This window comes from Herpailurus yagouaroundi, unplaced genomic scaffold (genome assembly GCF_014898765.1).
Source record: "Herpailurus yagouaroundi ecotype Mexico unplaced genomic scaffold, PumYag 140, whole genome shotgun sequence".
Taxonomy (NCBI): domain Eukaryota; kingdom Metazoa; phylum Chordata; class Mammalia; order Carnivora; family Felidae; genus Herpailurus; species Herpailurus yagouaroundi.
In genome coordinates, this window is record NW_024412395.1 from 58,481,200 (window position 1) to 58,506,419 (window position 25,220).

The 25,220-nt window shown below is 38.9% G+C and overlaps 1 protein-coding gene across 3 annotated transcripts in view; it reads right to left on the reverse strand.

The window, feature by feature from the left end:
- The window catches only part of PDE11A (phosphodiesterase 11A), a 378,310-nt gene that overhangs the window by 189,368 nt on the left and 163,722 nt on the right, over positions 1-25,220 (reverse strand). For all 3 annotated transcript variants that reach the window (XR_005790395.1, XM_040475481.1, XM_040475482.1), the window contains exon 5: positions 23,837-23,901. Coding sequence is in view for 2 of the 3 variants with exons in the window: in XM_040475481.1 (XP_040331415.1) it covers positions 23,837-23,901 (65 nt within the window). In the remaining variant the exon portion in view is untranslated. The remainder of the gene's footprint in view (positions 1-23,836; positions 23,902-25,220) is intronic.

A 25,220-nucleotide genomic window follows, 5' to 3' on the forward strand; every position in this document is an offset into this window, starting at 1 on the left:
AAAAAAAAATTTTAAAAAGAAAAGCTGGGTCTTATATTTCTCATATGGTGCCTAAATCAAAGAAACGAAAAGACTGAGGACTTCAAAGATAAGATGAAGCTCTTATTTCCTAAAACAAACAAAGGAGCATCAACAAAGTCCATGTTTTATTTTCTTTGCTCTATTATACCTGTGAGAAGGGAAATTTTATGTTGTGCTGCAATGAAAACAAAATATAGGAGGAAACATGATAATGTACCTGATATGAGGTTCCAACTTAATGAAGCCATTTCTAAGTTTATAAAAGTGTGTGACTGAATGCTTCTCATTTCTTACAGCGATTAGTTGGTCTATGAACTCACTCTGAACTATCTGGGTACTTTATTCCATTCTACAGTTTTTAAAAGCGTTCTGTGATAAAATAGTGTGGAAAGTGCTGACCTGGAGTGCCCTGGGCAGAAGGGGTGCAATGGGACCCTGGGGATGAGCCACAGAAGAACCAGAGAGAAGAATGGTTGGGGCAGGCAAAGGGGCCAGTGGTGAATGCTCTAAGGAAGGAACCAGTTTCATCAAGTGTGAAAACCTGTAAGCTGGGTCTTTCAGGATGGGCAAGTGAGTTCAGCAAGGAGGGACTGGGGTGGTGAGGAGGAAAGCGCCCGAGGAGGAGGAAACAGCAAGAAGAAAGATACGAAGGGAAAAGAGTACAGTAAGTACAGTAACACTGAGTAATCCCTTAAATGAACAGGTCAGGGCTTAAAGGTGGAGGCTTTGACCAACGGGCTTCAAACTTAGTCACAGGCAATGGCAAGCTGTTGGAGAGTACTGAGCAGGGAAGTGACATGATTTGAGATGTGACTTCAGAAAGCTTCAGGAAGCTTAATCCAGGAAGCTTAAACAAGGAGCAAGAAAAACTGACTGAGAGAGATGGAAGGTAGACCAGCGAAGTTGTGCCAATGGGAGGTGATGATGCTGGCCCCTCAGGAGATCCTGCAGAAGACTCCGCAGGGCTTGGTGGGCAGACAGCTTGGCTTACGTTCTGCTTGTGTGTGTCTGTGGCACTATTAGAAGTGAGTTGGTTTGAGAAGTGGGAGATGGGGAACAATAACAGACCTTTTGTGAACCTGCAACATGTTACTCATTGTTGAAACTCCAGGAACAAAACCCATATAAGATCCTCAGGACTGGAAATACTATAGAGTTGGGATTATCTTCGAGGAGAATACAATGGATGAGATTGACCAGGGAGAGAATATGCGGGAAAATCTGTATCTAGGGGAAGGAAGAAGAAGAGAGGCAGTAATAAAGGTGGAGGGGAGAGAGAAGAAAGAAAAAGGAGGAAAGCAAATTTATCATCACCCGAGTAGGCTAACGGCCTGGCTGGATGCTTTACCTAATTAATTTGTTTTGTTTTCACATAAATCTATGAGATGGGTACAATTCTCTACATTTTACAGATCAGAAAACTGAGGTTCAGAGATGCTAAATAATTTTCCTAAGTGGAGATAGAATTTTCAGCTAAGCATGACTACAGAGCCTCAGATTATTCTGTTTATCCTGTCGCCTCTCAGGGAAGGAGTCAATGGGTAGGAGTTGAGCAAGAATAGTAGGTTGTCACCTAAAGAAAAGAAGGGGGTGGCAGTCAGCATCACGGGGAGTTTAAAGGAGACACTGCAGATCATAAACACTTGAGTCTGAGACTACATGCAGTCAAAGGAAGAGGGAGGAAAAGACATTGGATTTGATCATCCAGAGCTGTAGGTCACTGCTTAACAAAATTCCCAAGGAAGATGTTGAAAACTTACTGAGCAGGGGCTCCTGAAAGACTCATCCTAAACCTAAAACATGCTTAGAACTGGGGTTAGTTTGGGCTGCATATGTATTGCAATCACTCTAAAATTATAGGACAACGTGGGGTGTCTGGGTGGCTCAGTTGGTTCAGCATCTGACTCTGGATTTTGGCTCAGGTCGTGATCTCATGGTTTGTGAGATCAAGCCCCAGGCATGGAGCTCGTTTGGGATTCTCTCCCCCTTTCTCTGCCCCTCTACCACTCACGCTTTCCCTCTCTAAATAAATAAATAAATAAATACATAAATAAATAAACAAACAAACATTTAAAATTGTAGGTCAGGGGCGCCTGGGTAGCTCAGTTGGTTAAGCATCCGACTTTGGCTCAGATCATAATCTCATGGTTCATGAGTTGGAGTCCCTCATCGGACTTTCTGCTGTCAGCACAGCAGACTCTCTCCGCCCTTCCCCACTCTCTCTCTCTCAAAAATAAATAAGCATTTTAAAGAATAAAATAAAATTGTAAGACAATGTAAATGGGTCAATTCTGTGCAAGGCACTCTGCATAAACAAAGTTGAGGTGGTTTCTAGAAAATATAAACTATGGTCTCTGCCTTACAGAGGTTGCCATCTACTTGGGGAAATGAGAAATAAACATACTGACATTTGCACAATGCACAATTTAAATGCCCAGTTCAAATTTCAAATGACAGGGGCGCCCGGGTGTCTCAGCTGGTTAAGTGTCCGACTTTGGCTCCGCTCATCTCATGGATCCTGGGTTCAAGGCCCACGTTGGGCTCTGTGCTGACAGCTCAGAGCCTGGAGCCCACTTCGGATTCTGTGTCTCACTCTCTCTGATCCTCCCGCACTCACACTCTCTCTCTCTTTCTCTCTCTCTCAAATATAAATAAACATTTAAAAAATTTTGTTTTAAACCCACAAATTTCTTTTTTTTTAATTTATTTTTTATTATTTTTTTTAACATTTATTTATTTTTGAGACAGAGAGAGACAGAGCATGAACGGGGCAGGGGCAGAGAGAGAGGAAGACACAGAATCAGAAGCAGGCTCCAGGCTCTGAGCCATCAGCTCAGAGCCCGATGTGGGGCTCGAACCCACGGACCGCGAGATCGTGACCTGAGCTGAAGTCGGACGCTTAACCGACTGAGCCACCCAGGTGCCCCTAAACCCACAAATTTCAAATGACAAATTTGTCACATGGCTGTGTCGACTAGTTGCCAAGTCAATTGTACCAGTCATAAATGCAAAAGAAATGCAAAATAAGTGAAGGGAGGAAGAAACCACCTCAGCCGCTATAATCGAACTAAGGCTCCAGAGGGGAGGGGAGATTTTAATCAACCTATAGCTGCAACAGTGCGAACAGATTTTCTGAAAACCACCTCTCCATTTCTTCAGTTTAATGTTACACAGGTACATAAACTGAGGTGCAGGGCGACAGAATAAACTAAGGTGCAGGGCTCAGAGAGACAGTCAGGAAGGATGATTGTCACTCAGTAATTATATCACATTCTGGCTTTTACACCAATTCAACCTTCCAAATCAACCTTCCAAATCTTAAGTTTTTACTGTAATACAGAATCATGATGTTGAGTTAGAGCTCTCAAAACCTTGCTTTTTAAGATTTATTAAAAAATTTTTTTAATGTTTATTTATTTTTGAGAGAGAGATTGAGACAGAGCATGGGCAGGAGAAGGGCAGAGACAAAGGAGACACAGAATCTGAAGCAGGCTCCAGGCTCTGAACTGTCAGCACAGAGACCAACACGGGGCTCTAACTCATGAACCGTGAGATTATGACCTAACTCATGAACCGAAGTCTGACACTTAACTGACTGAGCCACCCAGGTGCCCCAAACTTGCTTTTTTTTTAAAGATGATTTCTGTTTTATGAGTAAGACCATGAATTTTAGATCAGATATATCTAATTTTAGATTAGGTATGTCTGATACCTGATTTTAGATTAGATATATCTGATACCTATTTTGCTACTTCCTAGGCAGTGATCTCAGACAAGTTACTTACACTTCATCTGTAAAATGGGTATAATACTCCTACTTAGTTATTGCTCAGATTAAGGTAATAATTTACACAAGTGTTTAACATACTATCTAGCCCATAGTAAACAGTCTTTTTAAAGTATCAACTTTTTAGCAACTTCTAGAGTAAATTCTGCATGTGACAGTACCCTTTGTACACTTCAGCAACTGGGTATTGTGAATTTAATCATAAAGGAAAGGGCTCAAGTTGTTTCTTTTTCTTGAGGGACACATTTAGCTTAGAGGATCAGTTCTTTCATAAAGGTCCTGTGGGTCAACTCCTTCTGATTTATGCAGGTCCTTTTATTTTGTGTGGTTTCCTTTCCTTCGACTGATTTCTGTTGGAGCAGAACATGGTAAGATGGACACAGCCATGTGTGCTAATGCAGGTTCTGCCCTGCGTGGGGGGGCCCTGTACAAGGAATGAATGGAGAGTGTCATCTAGCCTAGTTGTGCATGTTGGCTTTGAACTGCATCCATCTAAAGGAAGTACTTTTTCTATTTTCACAGAGATGCTGTATGGGCTGACAATGGTCTCATTTCAATCTTTCCGACAAATGGACAGCTAATATTAAATTGATTACCTTTCATGACCAGGAACTCATTACCTATAAAAATATTCCATTCCATTTTGTGGCAGCTCAATTTACTTTCTAATAATCATCCTTTGTTCCCAGTCCCATGGTTTGTAGATCATGGATCTCATTACCTGACAGCCCTTGAAATATCTGGCAATAATAACATGTTCCCCAGTCTTCCACCTAAGATCATTCTTTTCCAACCAGCTCCAATTCCTTCAGGTACTCCTGCTCTGGCATGCCTTCCTTATTCTCACTATCCCAGCCCTAGGTATATCCCTGCAGATTAATTGCCCTTTGGAGTATGAAATACAGTCTAGAATAGTCTTATACATGGGATCTGAGCAGGATAGAGGTGGGATGACCATCACCTTTGTTCCAGATCCTGTTCCCCCCGAGAAGAGTCAAGGTTGGTAGTTTCTAACAGGTCTTATTTTTTTTTTAATTTTTTAATTCATTTTCTTTATTTTTGAGAGGCAGAGAGAGACAGAGCACGTGTGGGGGAGGAGCAGAGACAGAGGGAGACACAGAACCGGAAGCAGGCTCCAGGCTCTGAGCTGTCAGCACAGAGCCCGATGCGGGGTCTGAACTCACGAACCGTGAGATCATGACCTGAACTGAAGTCGGACGCTCAACCGACTGAGCCACCCAGGCGTCCGTAACAGGTCTTATTTTTTTAATAGGTTGTTGGAAGCTTAAATTAATATCCAAAATTGAATTGACCAATTTTATAGGGCCCCCTGATGTGACCAGAGATATCAAAGGCCAACAAATCCAGCACTAAGATTTTCAATTTGGTCCAGGACCAAGATAAGGAGAATTACTGCAGTTTACAAATACATCAATAATTTGATTACTCTGTAGTTTGTGGGTGCAAATGAGATCATGCCAGTTCAGTGGATCTTAGCTGCCATGTGAGTAACTGTAAGACCACAGACACCTCCTAGTCCTCTCCCTACTCCTAGTCTCTAAGGAGACTTATTCTTTCACTCAAGGCCCCTTGTCAAAGCCTTGGAAGCCACTTAAGGGAAGCCAGACACTTGAGGGTACTAAAGCTTCATGGAGTGAAGAAGGAATCCTCTCCCCCAAGCTCTGATAGCATTTAGGCCCTTAGGTCCTAAAGCCATACTGCTTATGTCTACACTGTCACAAGTTTTCTCATTGGACAGTCCCTTTAGTTTCTGCCCATACCCTTCTCTGTATAGGCAGGGAATAGGGCTGGGATGACCCTTCTTTTGGCAAAGAGAAAAAGACACTTATTGATCATCTCATGCAAGTGGATGTCTGGTGTGACTGTCGGTGGATTTGCAAATATTTTGCCAAGACATTTACTGCGCACCAACCAGTGCACCACAGAGAGAGGAAAAATGTCTTAAAATTCTATATGACATTCATTTGTTCTTGAAAAATCAAAAGTTTTGATAGACCATTAAAATATTTACAAAGTTTGTTTGTTTTAATATCTGTCCGTGTTTAATAGCTTCTGGTATGCAAGTCATAACACTAGTTTGACTCCTTTGGTGGGGATGTTAAAATAAATTCTGACTTAAAGAAAAAAAAACAGCAGACAAAACAAGTCTTTGAAATAAGAGTCTTAGAAAAGAAAATAAATACCTAGGTTATCACCTAACTTCAGTGAAACTTCCTTAAAAGGTAAAAATTAACCACTAAGCTCATTTTAGCTCTTTAAAAAAGTAGACCTCCCTAAGATCAAAATTTGTTTAAAATAACAGGAAAATTGTAAAGAGGTCCTTTACTTGTATTTTTCTAGAACCAGGTGCATAGGAAGATGCAGGCTTTTAAGTGAGTTTCCTGCCAAGGGATGCAGTTTAGTCTTCTTGCCCAGTGGTATCTTGCTTCCAAATATGAGACTCCCACTGACTTCAAAGAGAGCTTCATGAGCTCAAATATTGACTACGGAAGGATAAAAGAGAACTGCCCTATTATAGAAAACACATAATTCCTGAAATGCGGCTGCTCCTAAGTGAGGGCCAGTGAGGTAGATATAAACCTCAGGATAACAGGTTGAAGGGTAGTGGAGGAGGCAAATCAATACAAGTAAAACAAAACAAGACAAAATAAAATACCCCTAGACAAGTAACTTCACCATCTTCACTTGTCTAAAAAACCTATCTTGGCCAAAGATTCAAACACGGAAAATTATATGAAAATAACTCAAGACTATTTTTCAGAATTAATTCTCAAAAGGAGTCTCTAAAGTAGAAGACAAAATATCTGAATAAAATAATGTTAATCATTAGACTGTATCTGTATTGACATTTTTGTTCTCAACACTAGAGTTTAACCTTCACTAGAGACTCCCAAGACTTTGCTCTTTCAAGAATGACCATGGGCTGGGACCCTACTAAGTGCTGGACAATTCTGGGGCAAGTCTCGCCTGAACATACCCATAAGAGTCTTTTCCTTTTTGCTTAAAGAAGTTGGCAGTGGGAACCCATCTGCATATGGATGGTCAGCTCAGTACTGCCCCTACATAAACAGAAAGAGGTTATAGGAAGAAGCTAAAGGGGTCACACCTTTGGGGAGCTCACAAACAATGACAATGGTTTGTGATAAATGCCCCAAAGGAAAAATACACAGAACATTACCAGACCTGAGAAAAAGAAGGATCAGTTTTGTTTGCGTTGGGAATGGTATTTGGAAAATCACTTCCCAAAAGGAAGTTGGTCTAAGCTAGTTTTTGAAGTAAAAGGTCATCTGGAAGAGGAAGAGGGTAAAAAGAATCCAGACAAAACCATAGCATGAGGAAAGCTTTAGAAGTGTGAGGTTTTCTGTATTGATATGATAAATATTAGAGCTAAAACTTAGGATACATGGTGGAAGTGATCACCAAGGCTACAGTGGCAGAGGCCAACACATATACTGTGTGGTTCCATGCACATACTTTGTATCCACAACCAAATATATACTGATGATCTTCGAATCTACACCAGCAGCCCAATGAATCCTGACATCCCTACATACATATCCAAGCATTTTCTGGACACTTCTTCAAGGTCATCTCCAGGCACCTCAAATTTAACATTTTCAAGACTACACTAATACATTCTCCTTGACGTGCTATCAATGATTAATGAAAACTGTGACCATAAACTAAAAATATATCACTAAATATATAACTAAAAATATATATTAGGAGCAGAATGTTTCAACATAGACACAGTCTATTTTCTCATTGTCAAGGGATTGACAATTGCCCTCTGATACCTTGAGTATTATCCAGTGGGGGCAGGATTCAGAAAGGCGAAGAGGCAGGAATTCCAAGAACTCTTTAGGACAGATATTTCTTTTTTATGTTTTGCAAACAAAAATTGATTTTTGATCTGTAGGTCATGCCTGGTACTATTTGCCATTTTGCTTCACAGGCTAGAGGTCGTTCTGAACTTTGGATCTCAAAGAGAAACTCCATTCCTTACTTTTTCTTTTCAGGTAAATCTATCTAACCCTGGGTCCTTCCTGAAGCCTCGAGCTCTGCAACATTATTTGAAGTTGTCTTTCAATTAGGAGATTAAGGAACTAAGTCAATACCAGTGGGACTCAAAGCTAGCACCCCAGCAGGAGAGTCTTGAAAACCCAGAACTGGGACATGAATAATCCCCTACTGGCTTCAGTGTATCTTTGAAGGTTACCAAACAAACCTTTTAGTCACAAAAAGTAGTGGGGGAGAGTGTAATTAGCAAGCAGAGTTAGCCTGTCAATTCTCGCAGTGTGGCAGGAGAGGAAGATGCTCTAAGTTGCAGAAGTCCCTGAAGCTTATCGTGACCTGCTAATGGACTTACATTTATGGTCTTGCCTAAGGACACTTCATCACACTCCCATTTCTCTCATTTTAGGCATTCCCCAGTTATTAGAAATTAAGACATGGTAACCAAAGAGTACATTTTCTTTCATTTCTTCAAGTTGTACAATTAGAATGATGAAATTTATCACCCCCAGGAGTTGGTGTCACTTTGGGGAAGAGTCTTGTGACTCTTGGATGGGTGTCAGATGGCATCACTGTGAGTGGCTGATGTCTACAATTTAGCATCGTATAGTGACAACTGCTTGGTTTCACAGCCAAGCAAATCTGGAGGGGGGTTTTCATATCTTGGTCTAACATTTCATAGTTGTAAGACTACAGATAAAATTTTAATGACTCTTAGTTTCCATAATGGAAAATAGAGGAAATAAAACTCATTTTACAGAGATGGTTTAAGGATACAATAATGTAATGTTGAAGAATGCATGGCACACAAAAAGCTCTCAATAAATATCAATTTCTTCTCTCACATAGATTTTTCTTTGTGATAGTGTTTTATTAAATACATCAAGGTGAGACATGCCCTGTTTATTTAACTGCTTCTTTCCTGGGTCAGGGGAGATGTTAACTGTTTTTGACTGTGTCATCATTGTCATATATGGAGACTTGCCGAAGAGAAAACAGCAAAATTGTTGATAATAGAACTAACAGTTAACAATCCTATCCCGCTAGATGTTTCAAGTAGCCCCATCACATTTCTCTGTAGGGGAGCTGTGGCCAACCATCTATCTGCTCTTCCATCTTTGAGGGCATAACTTCCCAACAAGTCCCGGGCAAATGTCTGCATGGCAAGAAAGGAGAAGTGGACTCAATGTGTTAAAATATTAACTCAAGAACGTTAAATAACAGACATACAAAAGTAAGTGAGTCAAACATAAAAACCAATCGTTAAGGCTTTCAAGTTGCCAAAATTCTGTTTACTGCGTAGCATCAATCTAAGAGACAGCTGACCTACATAAGTTACTCTATTATGCTTGATCTCAGTACTTATTCATGTGCCTTGTTGTTCATGGAACATTTGTATAGCTTTTATTCTCCTCTGTGACAGTTTTACTAGAGTGACAAGCCCATTGGTCCAAAATAAACAGGGGTAATGATAGGGTTTGTCTTTTATTTGAATCTTCATGTTCGAAGGCAGGAAAAAGAAAAGACAGAAGTTACATATGTTTAAGAGGTAAAGGCTAGATACTTGAGAAATATGTGTCCTTGACTTTCTTAAGATTTTGGAAGATACACAACTTCATTACAAATGTTTCCTCTCTTTCACTGATACTTAATTCTTATAATTAGCATCATGCAAATGGTGCATGGACACATACAAGACTAGGGTCATGGAGGGTATTTATAAAATAGGATTTTTGAGGGGGAAACATGCAAGCCCAGAGGTATCAAAGTGACATGGCTCCCTGAGAGGTATGCTGAGGTCAGGCATAAAGTGTTTCAGAGGAAACACTTTAATCTCATAACACTCTGCATATTTTTAGAGAAAGGAAGCAGGAAATATATAGCTGATTCTGTAATAATAGAACTTCATGGTAAAGAACTGGTCTTGATACCAAGAGAGAGCCTCAGAGTTCAGTCTCTGGTACCAGTCTTGTCTTCAACTGAGCTTAACTCAGATAGGCTGAGACATCTCCTCACTAAACAACAGAAAGGGGATAAAAATGAGCCTCCTGGGTTATCTGCATCTTTCTTCTTCAATTAGCAACATTAAATATTGGCATGATGAGGTTCAGCAGCCCCGAATTTGCTAGACAGTAGATACTAAAGAAGAATGCCCTAAGGTTCTTATATTAAAGGAAGTTAGTTATACAGCAAGAACAATCAAACCAAATCTTGCTTCTGTTCCAGGATGACTGGTGGTTCTGTTTTAGTTTTTAACATTTTAAATGTTAAAATTTAACATTTTAATTTTTCTTCATTTTCTTGAATTCAGAATAGGTATCATATTCTTATTTATGCAAAACACCTATTACAGGCTTCCTGGCACATGCTTTCTAGCAGAGAAGAAGGAAAATCCATAAAGAAGAAAGCAGGAAAACAATATATTCATATTCATCACATACTATGGAAATGTTCTGTCTTACACCATTGTGTGAATTTCTCTACCATTCCCTATCACTGTAGGTAACAGAGATTTAAAAGAAGGTAAAAAGAAGAGGACAGCCTTCCAAATTGGCAGATTAAGGACCACTGACAATTTGTTCCTCCACATAAAAGCAGTGAGAACACTAGCAAACATTGTCAAAATAAACATTTTGAGAACTCTGGCAATTAAGGAAAAGACTTGCAAAAATCTGAGGAGTGTTTATTCAAGAAAAACAGTTGAACCTCTGTAAGGACAGCAAGTTTTGGGGCATTTTAACTGACTTTACTCCCATCTTCCACTCCCCAACTCTAGGGTAGCCAGGAAAACCAACAGTCACATTATCACGTGAGTTGTGAGAGTCAGAATCCTAGCACCGGCTGGCAGAGAAGGAAGTTTGAGAGCTCCCTAAAAGTCCTATCCTCAGAGAATTGTCATTATTTGACCTGTTTGGCAGCTCCATTGGAAACCTTCACTCACAGAGTTTGTCTTTATTTGAACTGACTTGGGGCTTGCTCACTGAGAACAGCCTTCACCTCTGGGGCATTTGTGGAAAAAACCCAGCAGCAATTGTTTAACACTACAACTGCTGTAGGCAGGGATAACAGTTGCAGCTAACAAGAAGTGGACCAGAAAACTTAAAAGAAGCATGGATAGAGTGCCTGGGTGGCTCAGTCAGTTGAGTGTCCGACTTTGGCTCAGGTCATGATCTCACAGTTCATGAGTTCAAGCCCCATGTCGGGCTCTGTGCTGACAGCTTAGAGCCTGGAGCCTGCTTCAGATTCTGTGTCTCCCTCTCTCTGCCCCTTCCCTGCTCATGCTTTGCCTGTCTCTCAAAAATGAATAAACGTTAAAAAAATTTAAGAAAAAAAGAAGCATGGAAATGAGATATTCCTAGAGGGGTTTTGAAAAGCTCTGACATATTCCTCGAAATCTAGAAGGGCTCACTCATTTGCAGAGTTGTATGTGTGCCCAGGAAAGACCCCAAGAAGGCCCTAATCCCTTATCTCTGGCTGACCTTGAAGCTCTGTGTAAGCAGAAAGTGAAAGCTACATAAACTTCCTGTCAGAAAATTGAAGATATCACCCACATGCATACAGATTTCCTCAGCGAGGCTGGAAGATTTACTGGTTCAAGGCTTTTAAGGAAATCTGTGTCTAGTCATGAGTTCACAACAAGCTAACCAAGCAGAGAATTCAGTTGCCAAACATAACAAAAAATAGTTCAGGAAAGTCACTAAACAACAAATAGCAGCAGCGACAGTAAGAGCAACAAATAGAAACAACAAAGTGAATGGTAAGTGGATCTGATCTCCAGAGTTTCCACACCATATTACTTAAAATATTCAGTTTTCAACAACAACAAAAAACTTGAGACATACAAAGAAACAGGGAAGTACGCAGGAAAAAAGCAATCAACAGAAACTGTCCCTGAGTAAGCCCAGATGATGGACTTACTAGACAAAGACTTTAATTGAGCTATTATAAATATATTCAAAATAACAAAGAGAACTAAATCTAAAGAACTAAAGGAAAATATGAGAACAATGTCTCACCAAATACAGAATATCAAAAAAGAGTTGGAAATTATTAAAAAGAACCAAAAATTTAAGTTCTAGAACTGAAAACTACAATAACTGGAATGAAAAATTCGCTAAGAGGGTTCAACAGAAGGGTTGAAAAGCCAGGAGAAATAATTACCAAACTGGAAGATAGGTTAATCAAGAATATCTTATTTGAGAAACAGAAAGACAAAGAATGAAAGAAATTGAATGTCTCGGAGACATGTGAGACACCATCAAGCATATGGACATATACATAATGGGAGTGTCCAAAAGACAGGAGAGAGGAAAAGGGGCAGAAAGAATATTTGAAGAAATTTGAAGAAATAATGGCTAAAAACTTCCCACATTTGATTAAAACAAATATTAATGTATACATTCCAGAAGTTCAACAAATTCTAAGCAGGATAAACTCAAAGGGACCCACACATAGACACATCCTGACTAAACTGTTGAAAGCCAATGACAAAGAAAGCATCTTGAAAGCAACAAAAGAGATGTGATTCATCACATACAAGTGATTTTCAATATGATTAATAGCTTCTGTTCAGAAACCATGGAGGCCAGAAGGCTGTTGAATAACATATTCAAAGTGCTCAATGATGGTCAACCTTATCAACAGATTATGTAACACATTTCATTCACTTGCCCTAAATAGTGGTATAAAAAACTTACACAAACATAACACTCCCCAAGGTGCCAAATTTGAAGCACAACATATATTTGAGTGAAAAAGTTCTGGAATGTTTGGGAAATATATTTCATACAACCACCATATTAAAAAGTAACAAATATAGGCATTTGACTGAGGCCACACACACTACATGTATAAATCAGACAAGGCTTATGAGTCTAAAACTGTTTCTCAAACTGTGGGTCACAACAAAGTAGTGAATCATGAAATTAATTTTGTACATTAGGACAGCAGTTTTTTTGTTTTTTGCTTTTTAAAGAATAGAATATATCAGAATATACATACATAGTAAAGGTAAGTAGAGTTTCATAAAACTTGCTTTTAATAAGCATGTGTGCATTTTTTTGTGTATATTTATATACATTAAGTAGATCTGGCTATCTTTTGTTTTCAAAAAAGGTTGAAAGTCACCATCTAAAGGATAACCAAAGAAACTCACACAGTTAGGATTCATGGTGAAGACATTTAGCAACTTTCTCCAAGGTACGGACAGAATTTCTGATTCCCAAATGGCTCATCAGGGCTGAGTGGCAATGTCCAAATGAAGGTGACTTACATCATACTTTCTGGAAGCATAAGCCCAGAATCATATTCATAATCTGGTTAGGTGCTAGAGATCATCTTGCCTTGGCCAAGTACATCTCAGGGTTATAACATGTACAATATGATTGCAGGGTGTAATCACAATAAAGTGAATAAACAAAATCCTCCCTCATCATACTTTAGTCTCTCCAGGCTAATATGGTCTATTCCACATTTATTCCTGAATATACCATTGCTGCTGGACAAAAGTAAAGAACATCTCTGGGAATCTTATTTACAGACTCATGAAGCAATTTGAGAGCTCATCTGGTACTTTTGTCTCATTACAGTCACATATCATAGAAGTCCGTTCCCCTTTAAAAAATGCCCAAATTTGGGCCATAGGGGCTAGAAGCCTAAAGGAAAGACTTACAGAGAGATGAGGAATGGTTACAAACCACTGCTGGAAAGAGTAATTTGCTGGCAAAACTAGATTCCACACAGAATTGCAAGGAAAGGAAAAAAAATCAATAAGGCATTGAAACGTAAGTTTCAACATTCTGACCTAAAAAATGCAATGCAGAAAACTAACTTTGAGAAGAATCATAGGGCTGTCCAATCTAAAAACTGAAAGAAACCCTAAAGGTCCCCTAAGGTGCTTCTCAAAGTTGAGATATATGTACCCTCAGGGGACAGAAGGTGTAAATGAGCTGACAGGCAGAAAAGCCACAGGAGAAACAATGTGTGGAAGGGTCATATTATTTCATGGACTCTACAATACCATGGAATGTAACATGCACTATTATTTTTGAACAGCGAAAAAAGAGAAAAAAAATGCTGAGGCAATTTGTTCTTATCACTTACAATATTTGAACCTTATTTTAAAATTATTTATTTCAGATTAGACATAAATTTTATCATATACCATTTGTGAAGGAAAATTTAAACTATACAAATTGATTATGTATAAAAGGAAAATTTGTAAGCAAAATAAATTGCCTAAGACATTTCTAAAATTTCTTCAAACTCAGTGTCACTCTTCTGAATCACTTTTCAATATGGAGTCATCGGTGTTTGCAGTTATCATCCTCTGAGCTATCAGGATACTGAGGATGCAGCATCTACTAGAAGAGTGCTCTACTACTATCTCCAGGACTCTCTTCCAAACTGCCAGCACCCTCCTACAAGTTTTGCTGCTGCTGTTCTATTGAACTTAGTAAGAAGTGTCCCTGGGAAAGTTTTTAGCCAAACCAGACTGATATTCTTTCCTGAAGTGATCTCTAGTTGGTGTGTAGACAGAAATTTTAAGGGGTTGTTGTTGTCCAGCCATACCACCAGCACTTCTTTAACTGTGCGCCTACATGTCTAAAACAGCATCAAGGGGCGCCTGGGTGGCTCAGTCAGTTAAATGTCTGACTCTAGGTTTTGGCTCAGGTCATGCATGATCTTATGGTTCGTGAGTTTGAGCCCCACATTGGGCTCTGCACTGACAGTGCAGAGCATGCTTGGGATTCTCTCTCTCCCTCTCTCTGTCTCTCTCAAGATAAATAAATAAATTTTAAAAGATAAATTAGATTAAATTAAAAAATAAAACTGCATCAAGACCTAACATAACTTGGAAGGTTATTTGGGCTCCTGGTCTTCTATTGTACATGGCTGTACGTTGCTCATTCATCAGCTCAGCTGCCATATGGCCCCTTCTATAATTAAGCCAGCAATATGTGTCAACCCCTACTTGTGCTTTAAACCTCTGACTTTCCCTATCTGCTACATCTCTCTGGCTTCCCTTTCTGTCCTCAACTGGGAGAAAGCTCTTAAGTTTTTAAGAGCTCACAAGCATGAGGAGACTGGGCCAGCTAGATAATCCAGAATAAGCTCCCCATTTTAATGTCAATTGATTACAAATGCAAGTTTCTTTGGCCACGTAATGTAACATATTTATGGATATGACAACTGAAGGTGAGGGCCCGGGAATTCTGTTTCCCACATTTAGTTTGATTTTATTGTTTAAAATTAAATATGGTGGCAAGTTTTAACCATTTGACATTACACATGGCATCATGTTGAAATGCTATATTTTATAATATATGTACTTTTTAAAAAAAGTTTTTTATTTATTTTGAGAGAGAGACAGAGAGATAAACAGAGAGATAGAGGCAGAGAGAAAGGGAGAGAGAGAGAGAGTGAGTGGGGGAAGGGCAGAGAGAGAATCTTAAGTAGGCTCTGTGTTCTCAGCACACAGCCTGACGTGGGGCTCAGTCTCACAAACCATGAGATTATGACCTCAGCCTAAATCAAGGGTTGGATGCTTAACCAACAGGGCCACCCAGGCACCCCTGTAATCTTTGTTCTTGATGTTGATTATTTTAGCACTGTTGGCATTGACAGGCATGTCAAATGACACAGGGATTTTCTTAGCATTTTCTATTTGACTAAGTTCATAGTTTCCTTTTGTCTTTAATTGAATCACTTGTCCCTGGAAATTCAACAGCTTCCAAAACATTGCAAGCTTTTAATAAAGAACAGCCTCACATCATTCATGAAGTTGGTTACACCAGCCTCTTATTGTACTAATTTATTGTGAATGCTTTGGCAATTTTTCTTGTCTTCAGTTGCATGACTTGGCATTGATAAGTGATCCTTCAGTATGCATTTCAGTAACAAAACATAGCTTCACTTCACCTCCTTATGAGTTTCTTCAGTTGTTGCTTTGCAAGAACATCTAGACTTGTGTCCAGTTTCCCAACAATAAACATTTTCATCACTAATATCAAATTTACACTCCATTTCTTGTTTCCTTGTTTTTCTTTGAAACAGTAACTGTTTATTTCAATGCCAGATCATAGTATAATCTTGTTAAAGATATATTAAACAACATCTAAACCCAATTAGGGCCTTGGTCTTAGTAGAGTGAGCATTAGATGGCCAAGAGAATTTCTTCCAGACAGAAGCCTGCAGGAAGGCAGGGAGCACTGCCAGTAGCATTACTCTCACACTAAAAAATCCAACACTTAGTAACCTGCAAATGTGTGCAAATTACTTAACCTCTCTGAGCCTTAGGTTCCTCATTTGTAAAATGAGAACAATAAAGTCTAATTCATTGGGCATTCATGAAATTAACTTAAACAACACAAATGTGACATATGAGTCTTTCAATAAGTTAGTTCTCTTTCCTTAATTGATAAAAAAAATCACTATAATGCACAACAGTTGATTCATAGACTCATAGCCTCCCAGAACTTTGTTACTAGAAGAGACATTTACTAGCCATTATTTCATCTTCCTCATTTAATTAGTGTATTAGTGTCCTAGGGCTGCCATAACAGATTGTTACAAACTTGATGGTTTCCAACAGAAGTTTATTCTCTCACAATTCTGGAGGCCAGAAGACCCAAATCAAGGTATTGGCAGGGTCATCTTCCCTCCAAAGGCTCAAGGGGAGAATCTTTCCTTGCTTTTTCCAGGAACAAGTGTTCCTAGACTTGTATATATCATTCCAGTCTCAGCTTCTGTCTTCACATGGATTTCTCTCCTTTGTCCCTTTATGTCTTCATCAGTCATTGGATTTACTGCCCACCCCATATCCAGCAAAATTCCACTTCAAGATCCTTAATCAACCCATTCTAAGGTTCCAGATGGACACAAATTTTGAGGCAACACTATTCAACCCACTGCATTAGGGAAACAAGTTTTACTGAAATTACATTTAAAAGAGAGCAAATTTCTAACCTTAAATAGTTCTGAGTGTTCAAAGATCTCTTATTTTTTCTATCTTTACATATTCAGAAGTGGTCTATAAAAGTATAACTTTTTAATTTTGTAGGGTAAGAGTGACTGAACATAAGAGACTTTGGATTAGACACCAGAGTTCCAGTAACAACTGAAGACAGTAAGCAAAGGACAAAGTGGGTGTATTTTAAAAATGAGCACAACATATAGACAAATCTTTTACCTGTCCCATACTTGGGAATTCCTCACTGGCCATGTTTTCCCCACAAGTTTCAGCCTCTGCCCATGTTTCTCAGTCTCCTTCATTCTTGAAGTCATGGTTTGCCTCTCCTTACTCCTTCATTTTTTTCCTGAAATTTCTTCTTCTTGGACTCTCTTTAAATTCAACCCTCTATATTGGTTTCCTATTGATATTATAACACATTCCCACAAACTTAAGTGCCTTAAATAGCACAAAGTTATTATCCTACAATTTGTACCATTCTCTAGGGGAGAATCCATTTCCTTGCCTTTTCCAACTATACACCTTGCCCACATCCTCCATGGCCCCATTCTTCCATCTTCAAAGCCAGCAATGGCAGGTCAAGTCTTTCTCAGACCACATCACTCTGACCTCTGCTTCTGTTTTCACATCTCCTCCATTTATAAGGACCCTTTGGATCACACTGGGCCATTCAGATAATCCAGGATAATTCTCCCCATCTCAAGAGTCTTAATCAGTCTTGCAAAATCCATTTTGCTGTGTAATATCCACAGGTTCCATGGATTAGGAACTGGATATCTTTGTGGAGCCATTATTCTGCCTGCCATTTGCCCTCATCTTTTCAAACAGAACATTTTAGCTCTCCACTCTCCAGGCTGACCTGCAATGTTGAAAGGCTCCTTAAACCAAAGATCTTGCCCTTTAGCTTTTCCAAGACTTCTAGCTTTATTTTTCTTCTCTCCTTCCAGTCACAACAAATGAAAAAATACAGCATAAAGATTAAATTGAAAAAAAAAAAAAGGATTGCTTCCCACTAAAATACATTTTGTCCCCGCATCTCCCCTATTCTCAGAAGGCAAAAGTGGCTACAGAGCTTCAGTTTTAAATAACAATATTTCCACTATACTCCATTAAATGTGAAAAATTCCCCTGTAGTCAGTTGTTACCTTCTAGAAATTTTAGACATTGGCTTTTTGGGTTTTTTAAATACCTTAAGTAGCATAGCTGTGAAAGTGCAATTTCCAAAGCAGCATCCATATTTATACCTAGGAAAACATCAACAGGATCCAGCCAAATATATTTCAAACTAAATACAAACTAAATACAAATATGGTTAAGATGACCATAAATGTTCTTTTCCATTTCTTTTTTATTTATTTATTTATCTCAAAGTAAATAATAAAATAAAAGACAGAAACAGCATGAGTGAGGGGAGGGGCGAGAGAGAGAGAGAGAGAGAGAGAGAGAGAGAGAGAGAGAGAATCCCTAGCAGGCTCTCTGCTATCACTCTCAAAATAAATAAATAAAAAATAAAAGACAGAAACAGCGTGAGTGAGGGAAGGGGCAAGAGAGAGAGAGAGAGAGAGAGAGAGAGAGAATCCCTAGCAGGCTCTCTGCTGCCAACAAAGAGCTCAATTGCAGGGCTCGAACTCACAAAGCCATGAGATGATGACCTAAGCTGAAACCAAGAGTCGGATGCTTAGTCGAATGAGCCTCCCAGGCACCCCTCTTTTTCTATTTCTATGGTACACATGATCATTCACACTACGTGTTCCCACTGAGGATAGAAAAGAGGTTTTTAAAGGTTGGATAAGAGATCCAAGAAAGTTTATTCAGGTTGATTCACTAAATCTTCTTAAATTAGGCTTCATAGGAAAGGTTCTAATAGTGAGATCTGAGGAAGAGGAGCATCGAATGGATCAGATAGGATCTTTTTTTTTTTTTTTAAGTCAGCATTGACAACATCAGTGATTGGAAATAATCAATGCATTAACAGTATTGTATTGTGAAAAAGCCAGGTACATATCTCTTTCTGATCTGTTCTGATTCTGGAAAAAACTGGAAAGTCATGTCCCATTCTGGGAAACAACATGTTAAGAAGGACTCTGGCAAGCTGGGGCACATACATGGGAGAATAAAAAGGGTGGCAAAGAGTCTGGGGACCATGAAATAGAAAAATTGTCTAAGATTAGCAATTTCTAACATGGAAAAGATAAGGACAGCAGATCCATGACAGTCTTCCAGTACTGAACCATTGCCACTGTGGTGAGGTAGTAGATTTAATCCCCTGGTGGCTTTAGTTTACCATTCCTCTAGTCCTTCATCCACTCTACTGCCCAGATGATTTTTCAAGACACAAATCTCAATGTCACTGTCTGTGATTACTCCCCTATGAGTAAGCATGTAGCCAATCTCCAGGCCAGGTAAAAGGGTTTGAGCATTTCAGAAGGATCTGATAAGACTCTTGCCCCAAACAGATGGCATTCTGGGCAGCTGGATGCCCTTACAAGGAGTTAAGGGCCATCACCATCAATTATGATGACCTTTAGGACAACAGCTCACAGCCCAAATTAAAGATCCTGTGCTTTTGTTTACAATGTTTCCTCCTCCTGGAAGTTAGTTGTGTCACTAACTTACCATTACCCTACAGGACCTAATTGAAGATTCACCACATCCAAGAACTTTCCCTGAACATCAGCTTCCATTTTTACCCAGATGAGTTGGGTGTCCCTCCTCTATATTAAAATGCCACCTTACACAAACCTTTTACAGAAAGTACTGAATTGCTTTGCAGTCACCAAGTCTACTTGATAGTAGAACATAAGAACCTAAACTGAGATACATCTGCATATGAAAATGCATTTATTTGCACAAAATAATGTGCACGGAGAGAAAGGGACTGTGAGGGGGAGGTTTTGAGCATCTAAACCTGGTGGCCAACATGGAAGAAAGGTGGGGAAACCAAGAGAGCAACTTAGTGGCTGGCCATCAATCTGGGTTCCAATTCCTAAACCTGGCCCCATGGACTAAGTCCAAGTCCTATGGAGAAATAAGGGCTACACACAAAAGCTTTAGTAACTGAAAGATTTGGAAAAAATGAGGTACATGCAAGACTGTTTGGAGCCAAACCACAAACTATAACACATGGTAGGGAAAGTGAGCCCTCTTCCCACTTCTACACTCATTACCCAGATTTACTCAGGTTTGAAAAGGCCACTGGTGCATCTGAGACAGTGCAATGAATTCTGGAGGGGGCAAGGAAGCCCCTGCCCAGAAGATGCTGCTCTGTTATGTCTATTTAGGAGTGGACACTTGGGAAAATGATGCAATAAAATTGTTTTGTTTTTGTTTGTTTAAATCTCGGGGACTTCCAGAACTACTTCAAGAGTGGCTTTTGCAAGGGGCTGGGTCTTACACTCAAGGGAAAAATGACCAAGCAGGCAAGTAAAAATTATCACTGTTAATGTGACTCTATTTACAGCTATGGTATGGAGGCCTGATGAAATCTATTTATGGTTATATTAAATTCTTAAGCTACTCTTACACCCATTCATTGGCCTTGAGATCCTTGAAGGCAGAGACTGCTGGTTTTTAAAAAACTCCTGTAGCCCCACTATCTATCTGAGTTCCCACCACAGGGTAGGTATTCAACATACGGCTACTGAATGAAGAAATAAAACTAGTGAAAGAAGAACTATCTCTAATGGACAAATTTAGGACACATAGGTAGAAATCACAGGAATGCAAAGTGCCTTTGTAACAATTAGAAATCTCTATCAATCAATCAATCAGTCAATCAATCAAATTAAAAAAAAATCTATCAGTGGGGGGCACCTGGGTGGCTCAGTCAGTTGAACATCCGACTCTTGATTTTGGCTCAGGTCATGATCTCATGGTGCAGACTCAGCATGGAGCATGGAACCTGCTTGGAATTCTCTCTCTCCCCCCACCTCTCTCTCTGCCCCTTCCTTACTTGTACTCTCTCTCTCAAAATAAATATATAAACTTAAAAAAAAAAAAAGAAATCTCAATAAGCTTAAAAAGCTCAAGGTGACAGAGTGTGAATTTTATCACTGGAGGAGTTGTCAAGGATGCCCCTAGACGAGGTACATGCCTCATGGAGAGAAATGGATCAAATCATTTCTAACTCTGAAACTACTTGGTATTAGTTACATGAAGACAAAGAGGAGTGGGGCCATGACAAAGGAGGTAGCCCTACAGGGCAATATGTAAAAATGATGAGTCAGCAACAAAATTGGTTTTTAAAAGAAGTCATCAAGGACTGTCTATAAAAATCAGCAAGCCTTAAGGCAGAATTCATCAGAATTAAACAAGTATCCTGAAACACTGTTGCATTGTGTCATAGACATTATCTTCAAAAGTTATTCTATTATAACTCTGAATGATGTCCAGAGGACTAAGGTGTCTAATGGACATTATCTATAGTGAAGACGCTAAGTGATGAAAGGTTAAAGGAAAGATTTACAACGTATTGAGAGCAGGCTGTGATTTGTAGACTCATAGCCTGTTTCAATGACTCTTCTACAGCCTCTGGCAAAGTAAATGCTAGAGCCACTTGTCTTTATACCTTTAACTTCCAATAAATGACCAAAGGATCCCACATCTACAAGAGGGAAATTACTAGACAATGCAGAAAAGGTCTTCAGAGATAAATGAAGATTCTACAGTAATTTAAAGGCCACAAATAGAATGATGGAGAGTACTATTTCATAATGTCAAAGTTCAAAGGCACTTTTCAAATGTCTTTTTAAAGAAAATCTGACCTTTCTTTCTCCACTTCTTTCTTTATTATCAGAAAGTTAGCCAAGGGCAGTCTGGGCCTTGGGTCATTTCATTTTGACATGGAAATTCTTTCAGCATTAAAAATAATCAGAAGATCAGAAATATTTAACTCTGCAGTGGCCAAGAGGACACATTCAGTAGCATAAAAAAGAACAACATCGAAGCACTAGGATTTCAAAGCTTGTGTTTTAATAACTCCATAAACCTCCCCCCCCCGCATATATATATGAGGGAAAATTTAATGAGGCCATTACTAGCTAAAGGAGTAAGTATGAATACACATTTTTTTCTAATGTATTTCATGTTATTTTACATGAAAATTTTAAGAAAACTGCTCAGGGGCGCCTGGGTGGCTCAGTCGGTTAAGCGTCCGACTTTGGCTCAGGTCATGATCTCGCGGTTTGTGAGTTCGAGCCACGTGTTGGGGGCTCTGTGCTGACAGCTCAGCCTGGTTCAGATTCTGTGTCTCCCTCTCTCTCTGCCTCTTCCTTGCTCTATCTCTCTCTGTCTCTCAATAATAAATTAACGTTAAAAAATTAAAAAAGAAAGAAAGAAAGAAAGAAAGAAAGAAAGAAAGAAAGAAAGAAAACTGCTCAGTACACCATTAGTAACTCTATCTTTTTTAGATGTAGATTAGATGACATGAGATATAGATGCAGACATAAATATGTTTTCATGAAAACAAAAACCTATTACAAAAGGCCCCCTTTCCCCCTTTTTAAGGTATAGTTTACAGACAGTAAAATTAAGTGTACAGTTCTACAAATTTTGATGAATGCAGTCATAAACCACCACCACAGCAAGATATAGAATAATTCCATCACATCCCCAAATTCCCCTCTGTCCCTTTGTAGTAAACCCCTCTCTCCGTCTCCAGCTCTTGGAAACTACTGGTCTGCTTTCTGTTTCTATAATATTGCCTTTTCAAGAGCACCCTATAAATGGAATTATATAGTATGTAGCAAAGACCTCTTTTAAATTTCATGCACTGAATAAAAATTAAAGTAACTAAATGAAGTGTCGATTTTAATGTACTGATTTCTATTTCCCAAACTTAAGGCAATAATAGATATATAAAATCAAATTACCCTTGAATATTACATCTTGAAGCAGGTAGTACCCAGGGAACCTTTTGAATACATCTAAAGATCTTTAGGACTTCAAATGTGACATATTGAATCAAATCTCTCAGTGAGGGTTCTGAGAATTGTTTTTATCAAGTTCTCCAAGCTTCATTCTGACTGATCAGCCAGATTTGGGAAACATTAACCCAACAGACATTCACTATATGAGATTAAGTACCAGGCAGTAAATTATGTGTGGCAATGGGGTTAAAGTTCAGAGGCTAGGAGAGGTTTATCTAGGTGACCTTGTCCTTGGATGTGGCTACCACTTATTGCCTACAGAACCTTTAATAAGTCACTTAAACTTGCTGAACCTTAGTTTTCTCCTCTGTCACGCAGGAGTAATGATGCTGACTTCATAGAATTATTTTGGGGGATTAAATGCATAAAAAAACTTTTAGATAGAACCTGGCATACTTAGTACTCAGTGAATGGAAGTGATTCAGTGATGCACATAGCATTGGTATCAGTATTAACATCATCATTATCATCATCATGCTGTCATATAAATGCTTTACTTGTCTTTCTCCACATTTCTGCATTTTGGTCAATTTCACTATTGTTTAGCCCTTCTTCTAGAAGTGACCAAAGTAAACAGAATCCTCTTTTGTAGCAGCCCAACTAGTGTTCAGGGGAGTTCAAAGCTAACAGAAATTCACTGACTGTCCCCACCCCTCACTTTTACCTCAGAGATACCAATGGGAACAAAAATGAATTACGGGATTCACTCTCCTAAGGATATATTATTGGCCAAATATAAGCAAACAAAAGGGAAGGAGAGAAAGCAAAAGGCCAGAATAAAGCAGAAAATTAGGCTGCCTTTGTAATTAGGAAATATCTAAAACTTGACTTCATTTGTTTGCAGTTTTATACTGCAGTGTATACACATGTATTTTTCAGCCATAGTTTCTTAAAAATTTTTACTATTGAAGAATAGTTGACATACATAGGCAACAGTTTTTATTTAAGCCATGAAATATAGAAGAGTGATGATATTTGGCTGCATTTGCTGATCTAAAGAAAGAACTCCTATCCTCACAGGATTACACAATGCTGCCAACACCAAGGACCAAAGACCAGGGGGCAAAAGACAAACCTGAAACTCACAAGCCCTACCTGTTCTCAGCATCAGCGCTGCACTTTGGGGACATCAGTTCAAAGGATTTGGTAAACTTCACCACCTGCCACACAAAAAGACATAAATCCAAGTCAATTAAAGCTTTCTTACAGCTTAAAATAATTCAATAAGCAGTTTTCATCTTTATAATGATGATTACAATAATTGGAGATTAAAGAGCAATTTTAAGTAGAGAAATCCCAAGAGACAGAAGAATAAAATTCTATCTTACATTTTGTATTGTATGTCTAACATGGCTTACATTGACAGTGTTTTATACAATTTACTAAATATGTGTATCTGTTTTTTCAAGTTTTTATCTAAATTCCAGTTAGTTAGCATATAGTGTAGTATTAGTTTCAGGTGTAGAATTTATTCAAAACTTCCATATAAACACCAAACACAAGTGCACTCTTTAATTCCCATAACCTGTTTAACCCCCACCCCTCTGCCACCTCCCTTCTGGTAACCATCAATTTGTTCTCTGTAGTTAAGAGCCTGTTCTTGGTTTTCCTCTTTTTTTCTTCCCAATGATATGTGGAATTTAAGAAACAAAACAAATGAACATAAGGGAAATAATTATATGTATGCATATTTTTTTTAATTTATTTTTGAGAGAGAGAGAACAAGTGGGGTAGAGGCAGAGAGAGAGACACACACACACACAGAATCTAAAGCAGGATCCAGGCTCTGAGCTGTCAGCACAGAGCCCAATGCAGGGCTTGAACTCGTGAACTGTGAGATCATGACCTGAGCTAAAGTTGAACACTTAACGGACTGAGCCTTCAGGCACCCCTACTATGTATATATTTTTACAATGAGGTGTATACTATCTTGTGGCAGTCCTGCCAAGGGATATCTCAATTGAAAACATTAAAAAATTTTTATTGCCCTTTGAACAATCCAATCACTATCCATAGAGAAGAAAGAGGAGACAAAATACCACTCGAAAAGGATGGCCTCCATCAACCCCAGGCTCCCAAAGTTGCCTTCCCTGGTTTACCATTGTTCTCAGGTGAACATTTTGTTGCCACCAACCCCCGCCACCTCTGCTCCAAGGCTAAAGAAGAGAAAGCTATCTTCTTCAAAGATCATTCCTAGTGTGGACACTTCCTCCTTCACCTGTCTCATGAAATTGGCATACTCGGTGCAAGAACCTGGTCAAGACTCATTACATTGAAAGAAAATTATGAACACAGAAAAAGTAAAGGTAGTTTTTCTTATTATTAGCTACTATTGACTTCTTACTATAAACCAGGCTGTACATCAGAAACTTCTTGGACTATTTAAGTTCCTTATTACGATTCTAGAAAGCAGAGACTTTTATCATCAGTATATAGAGGAGGAAACCTCCCCATAATTTTTTTTTTGAACGTTTATTTA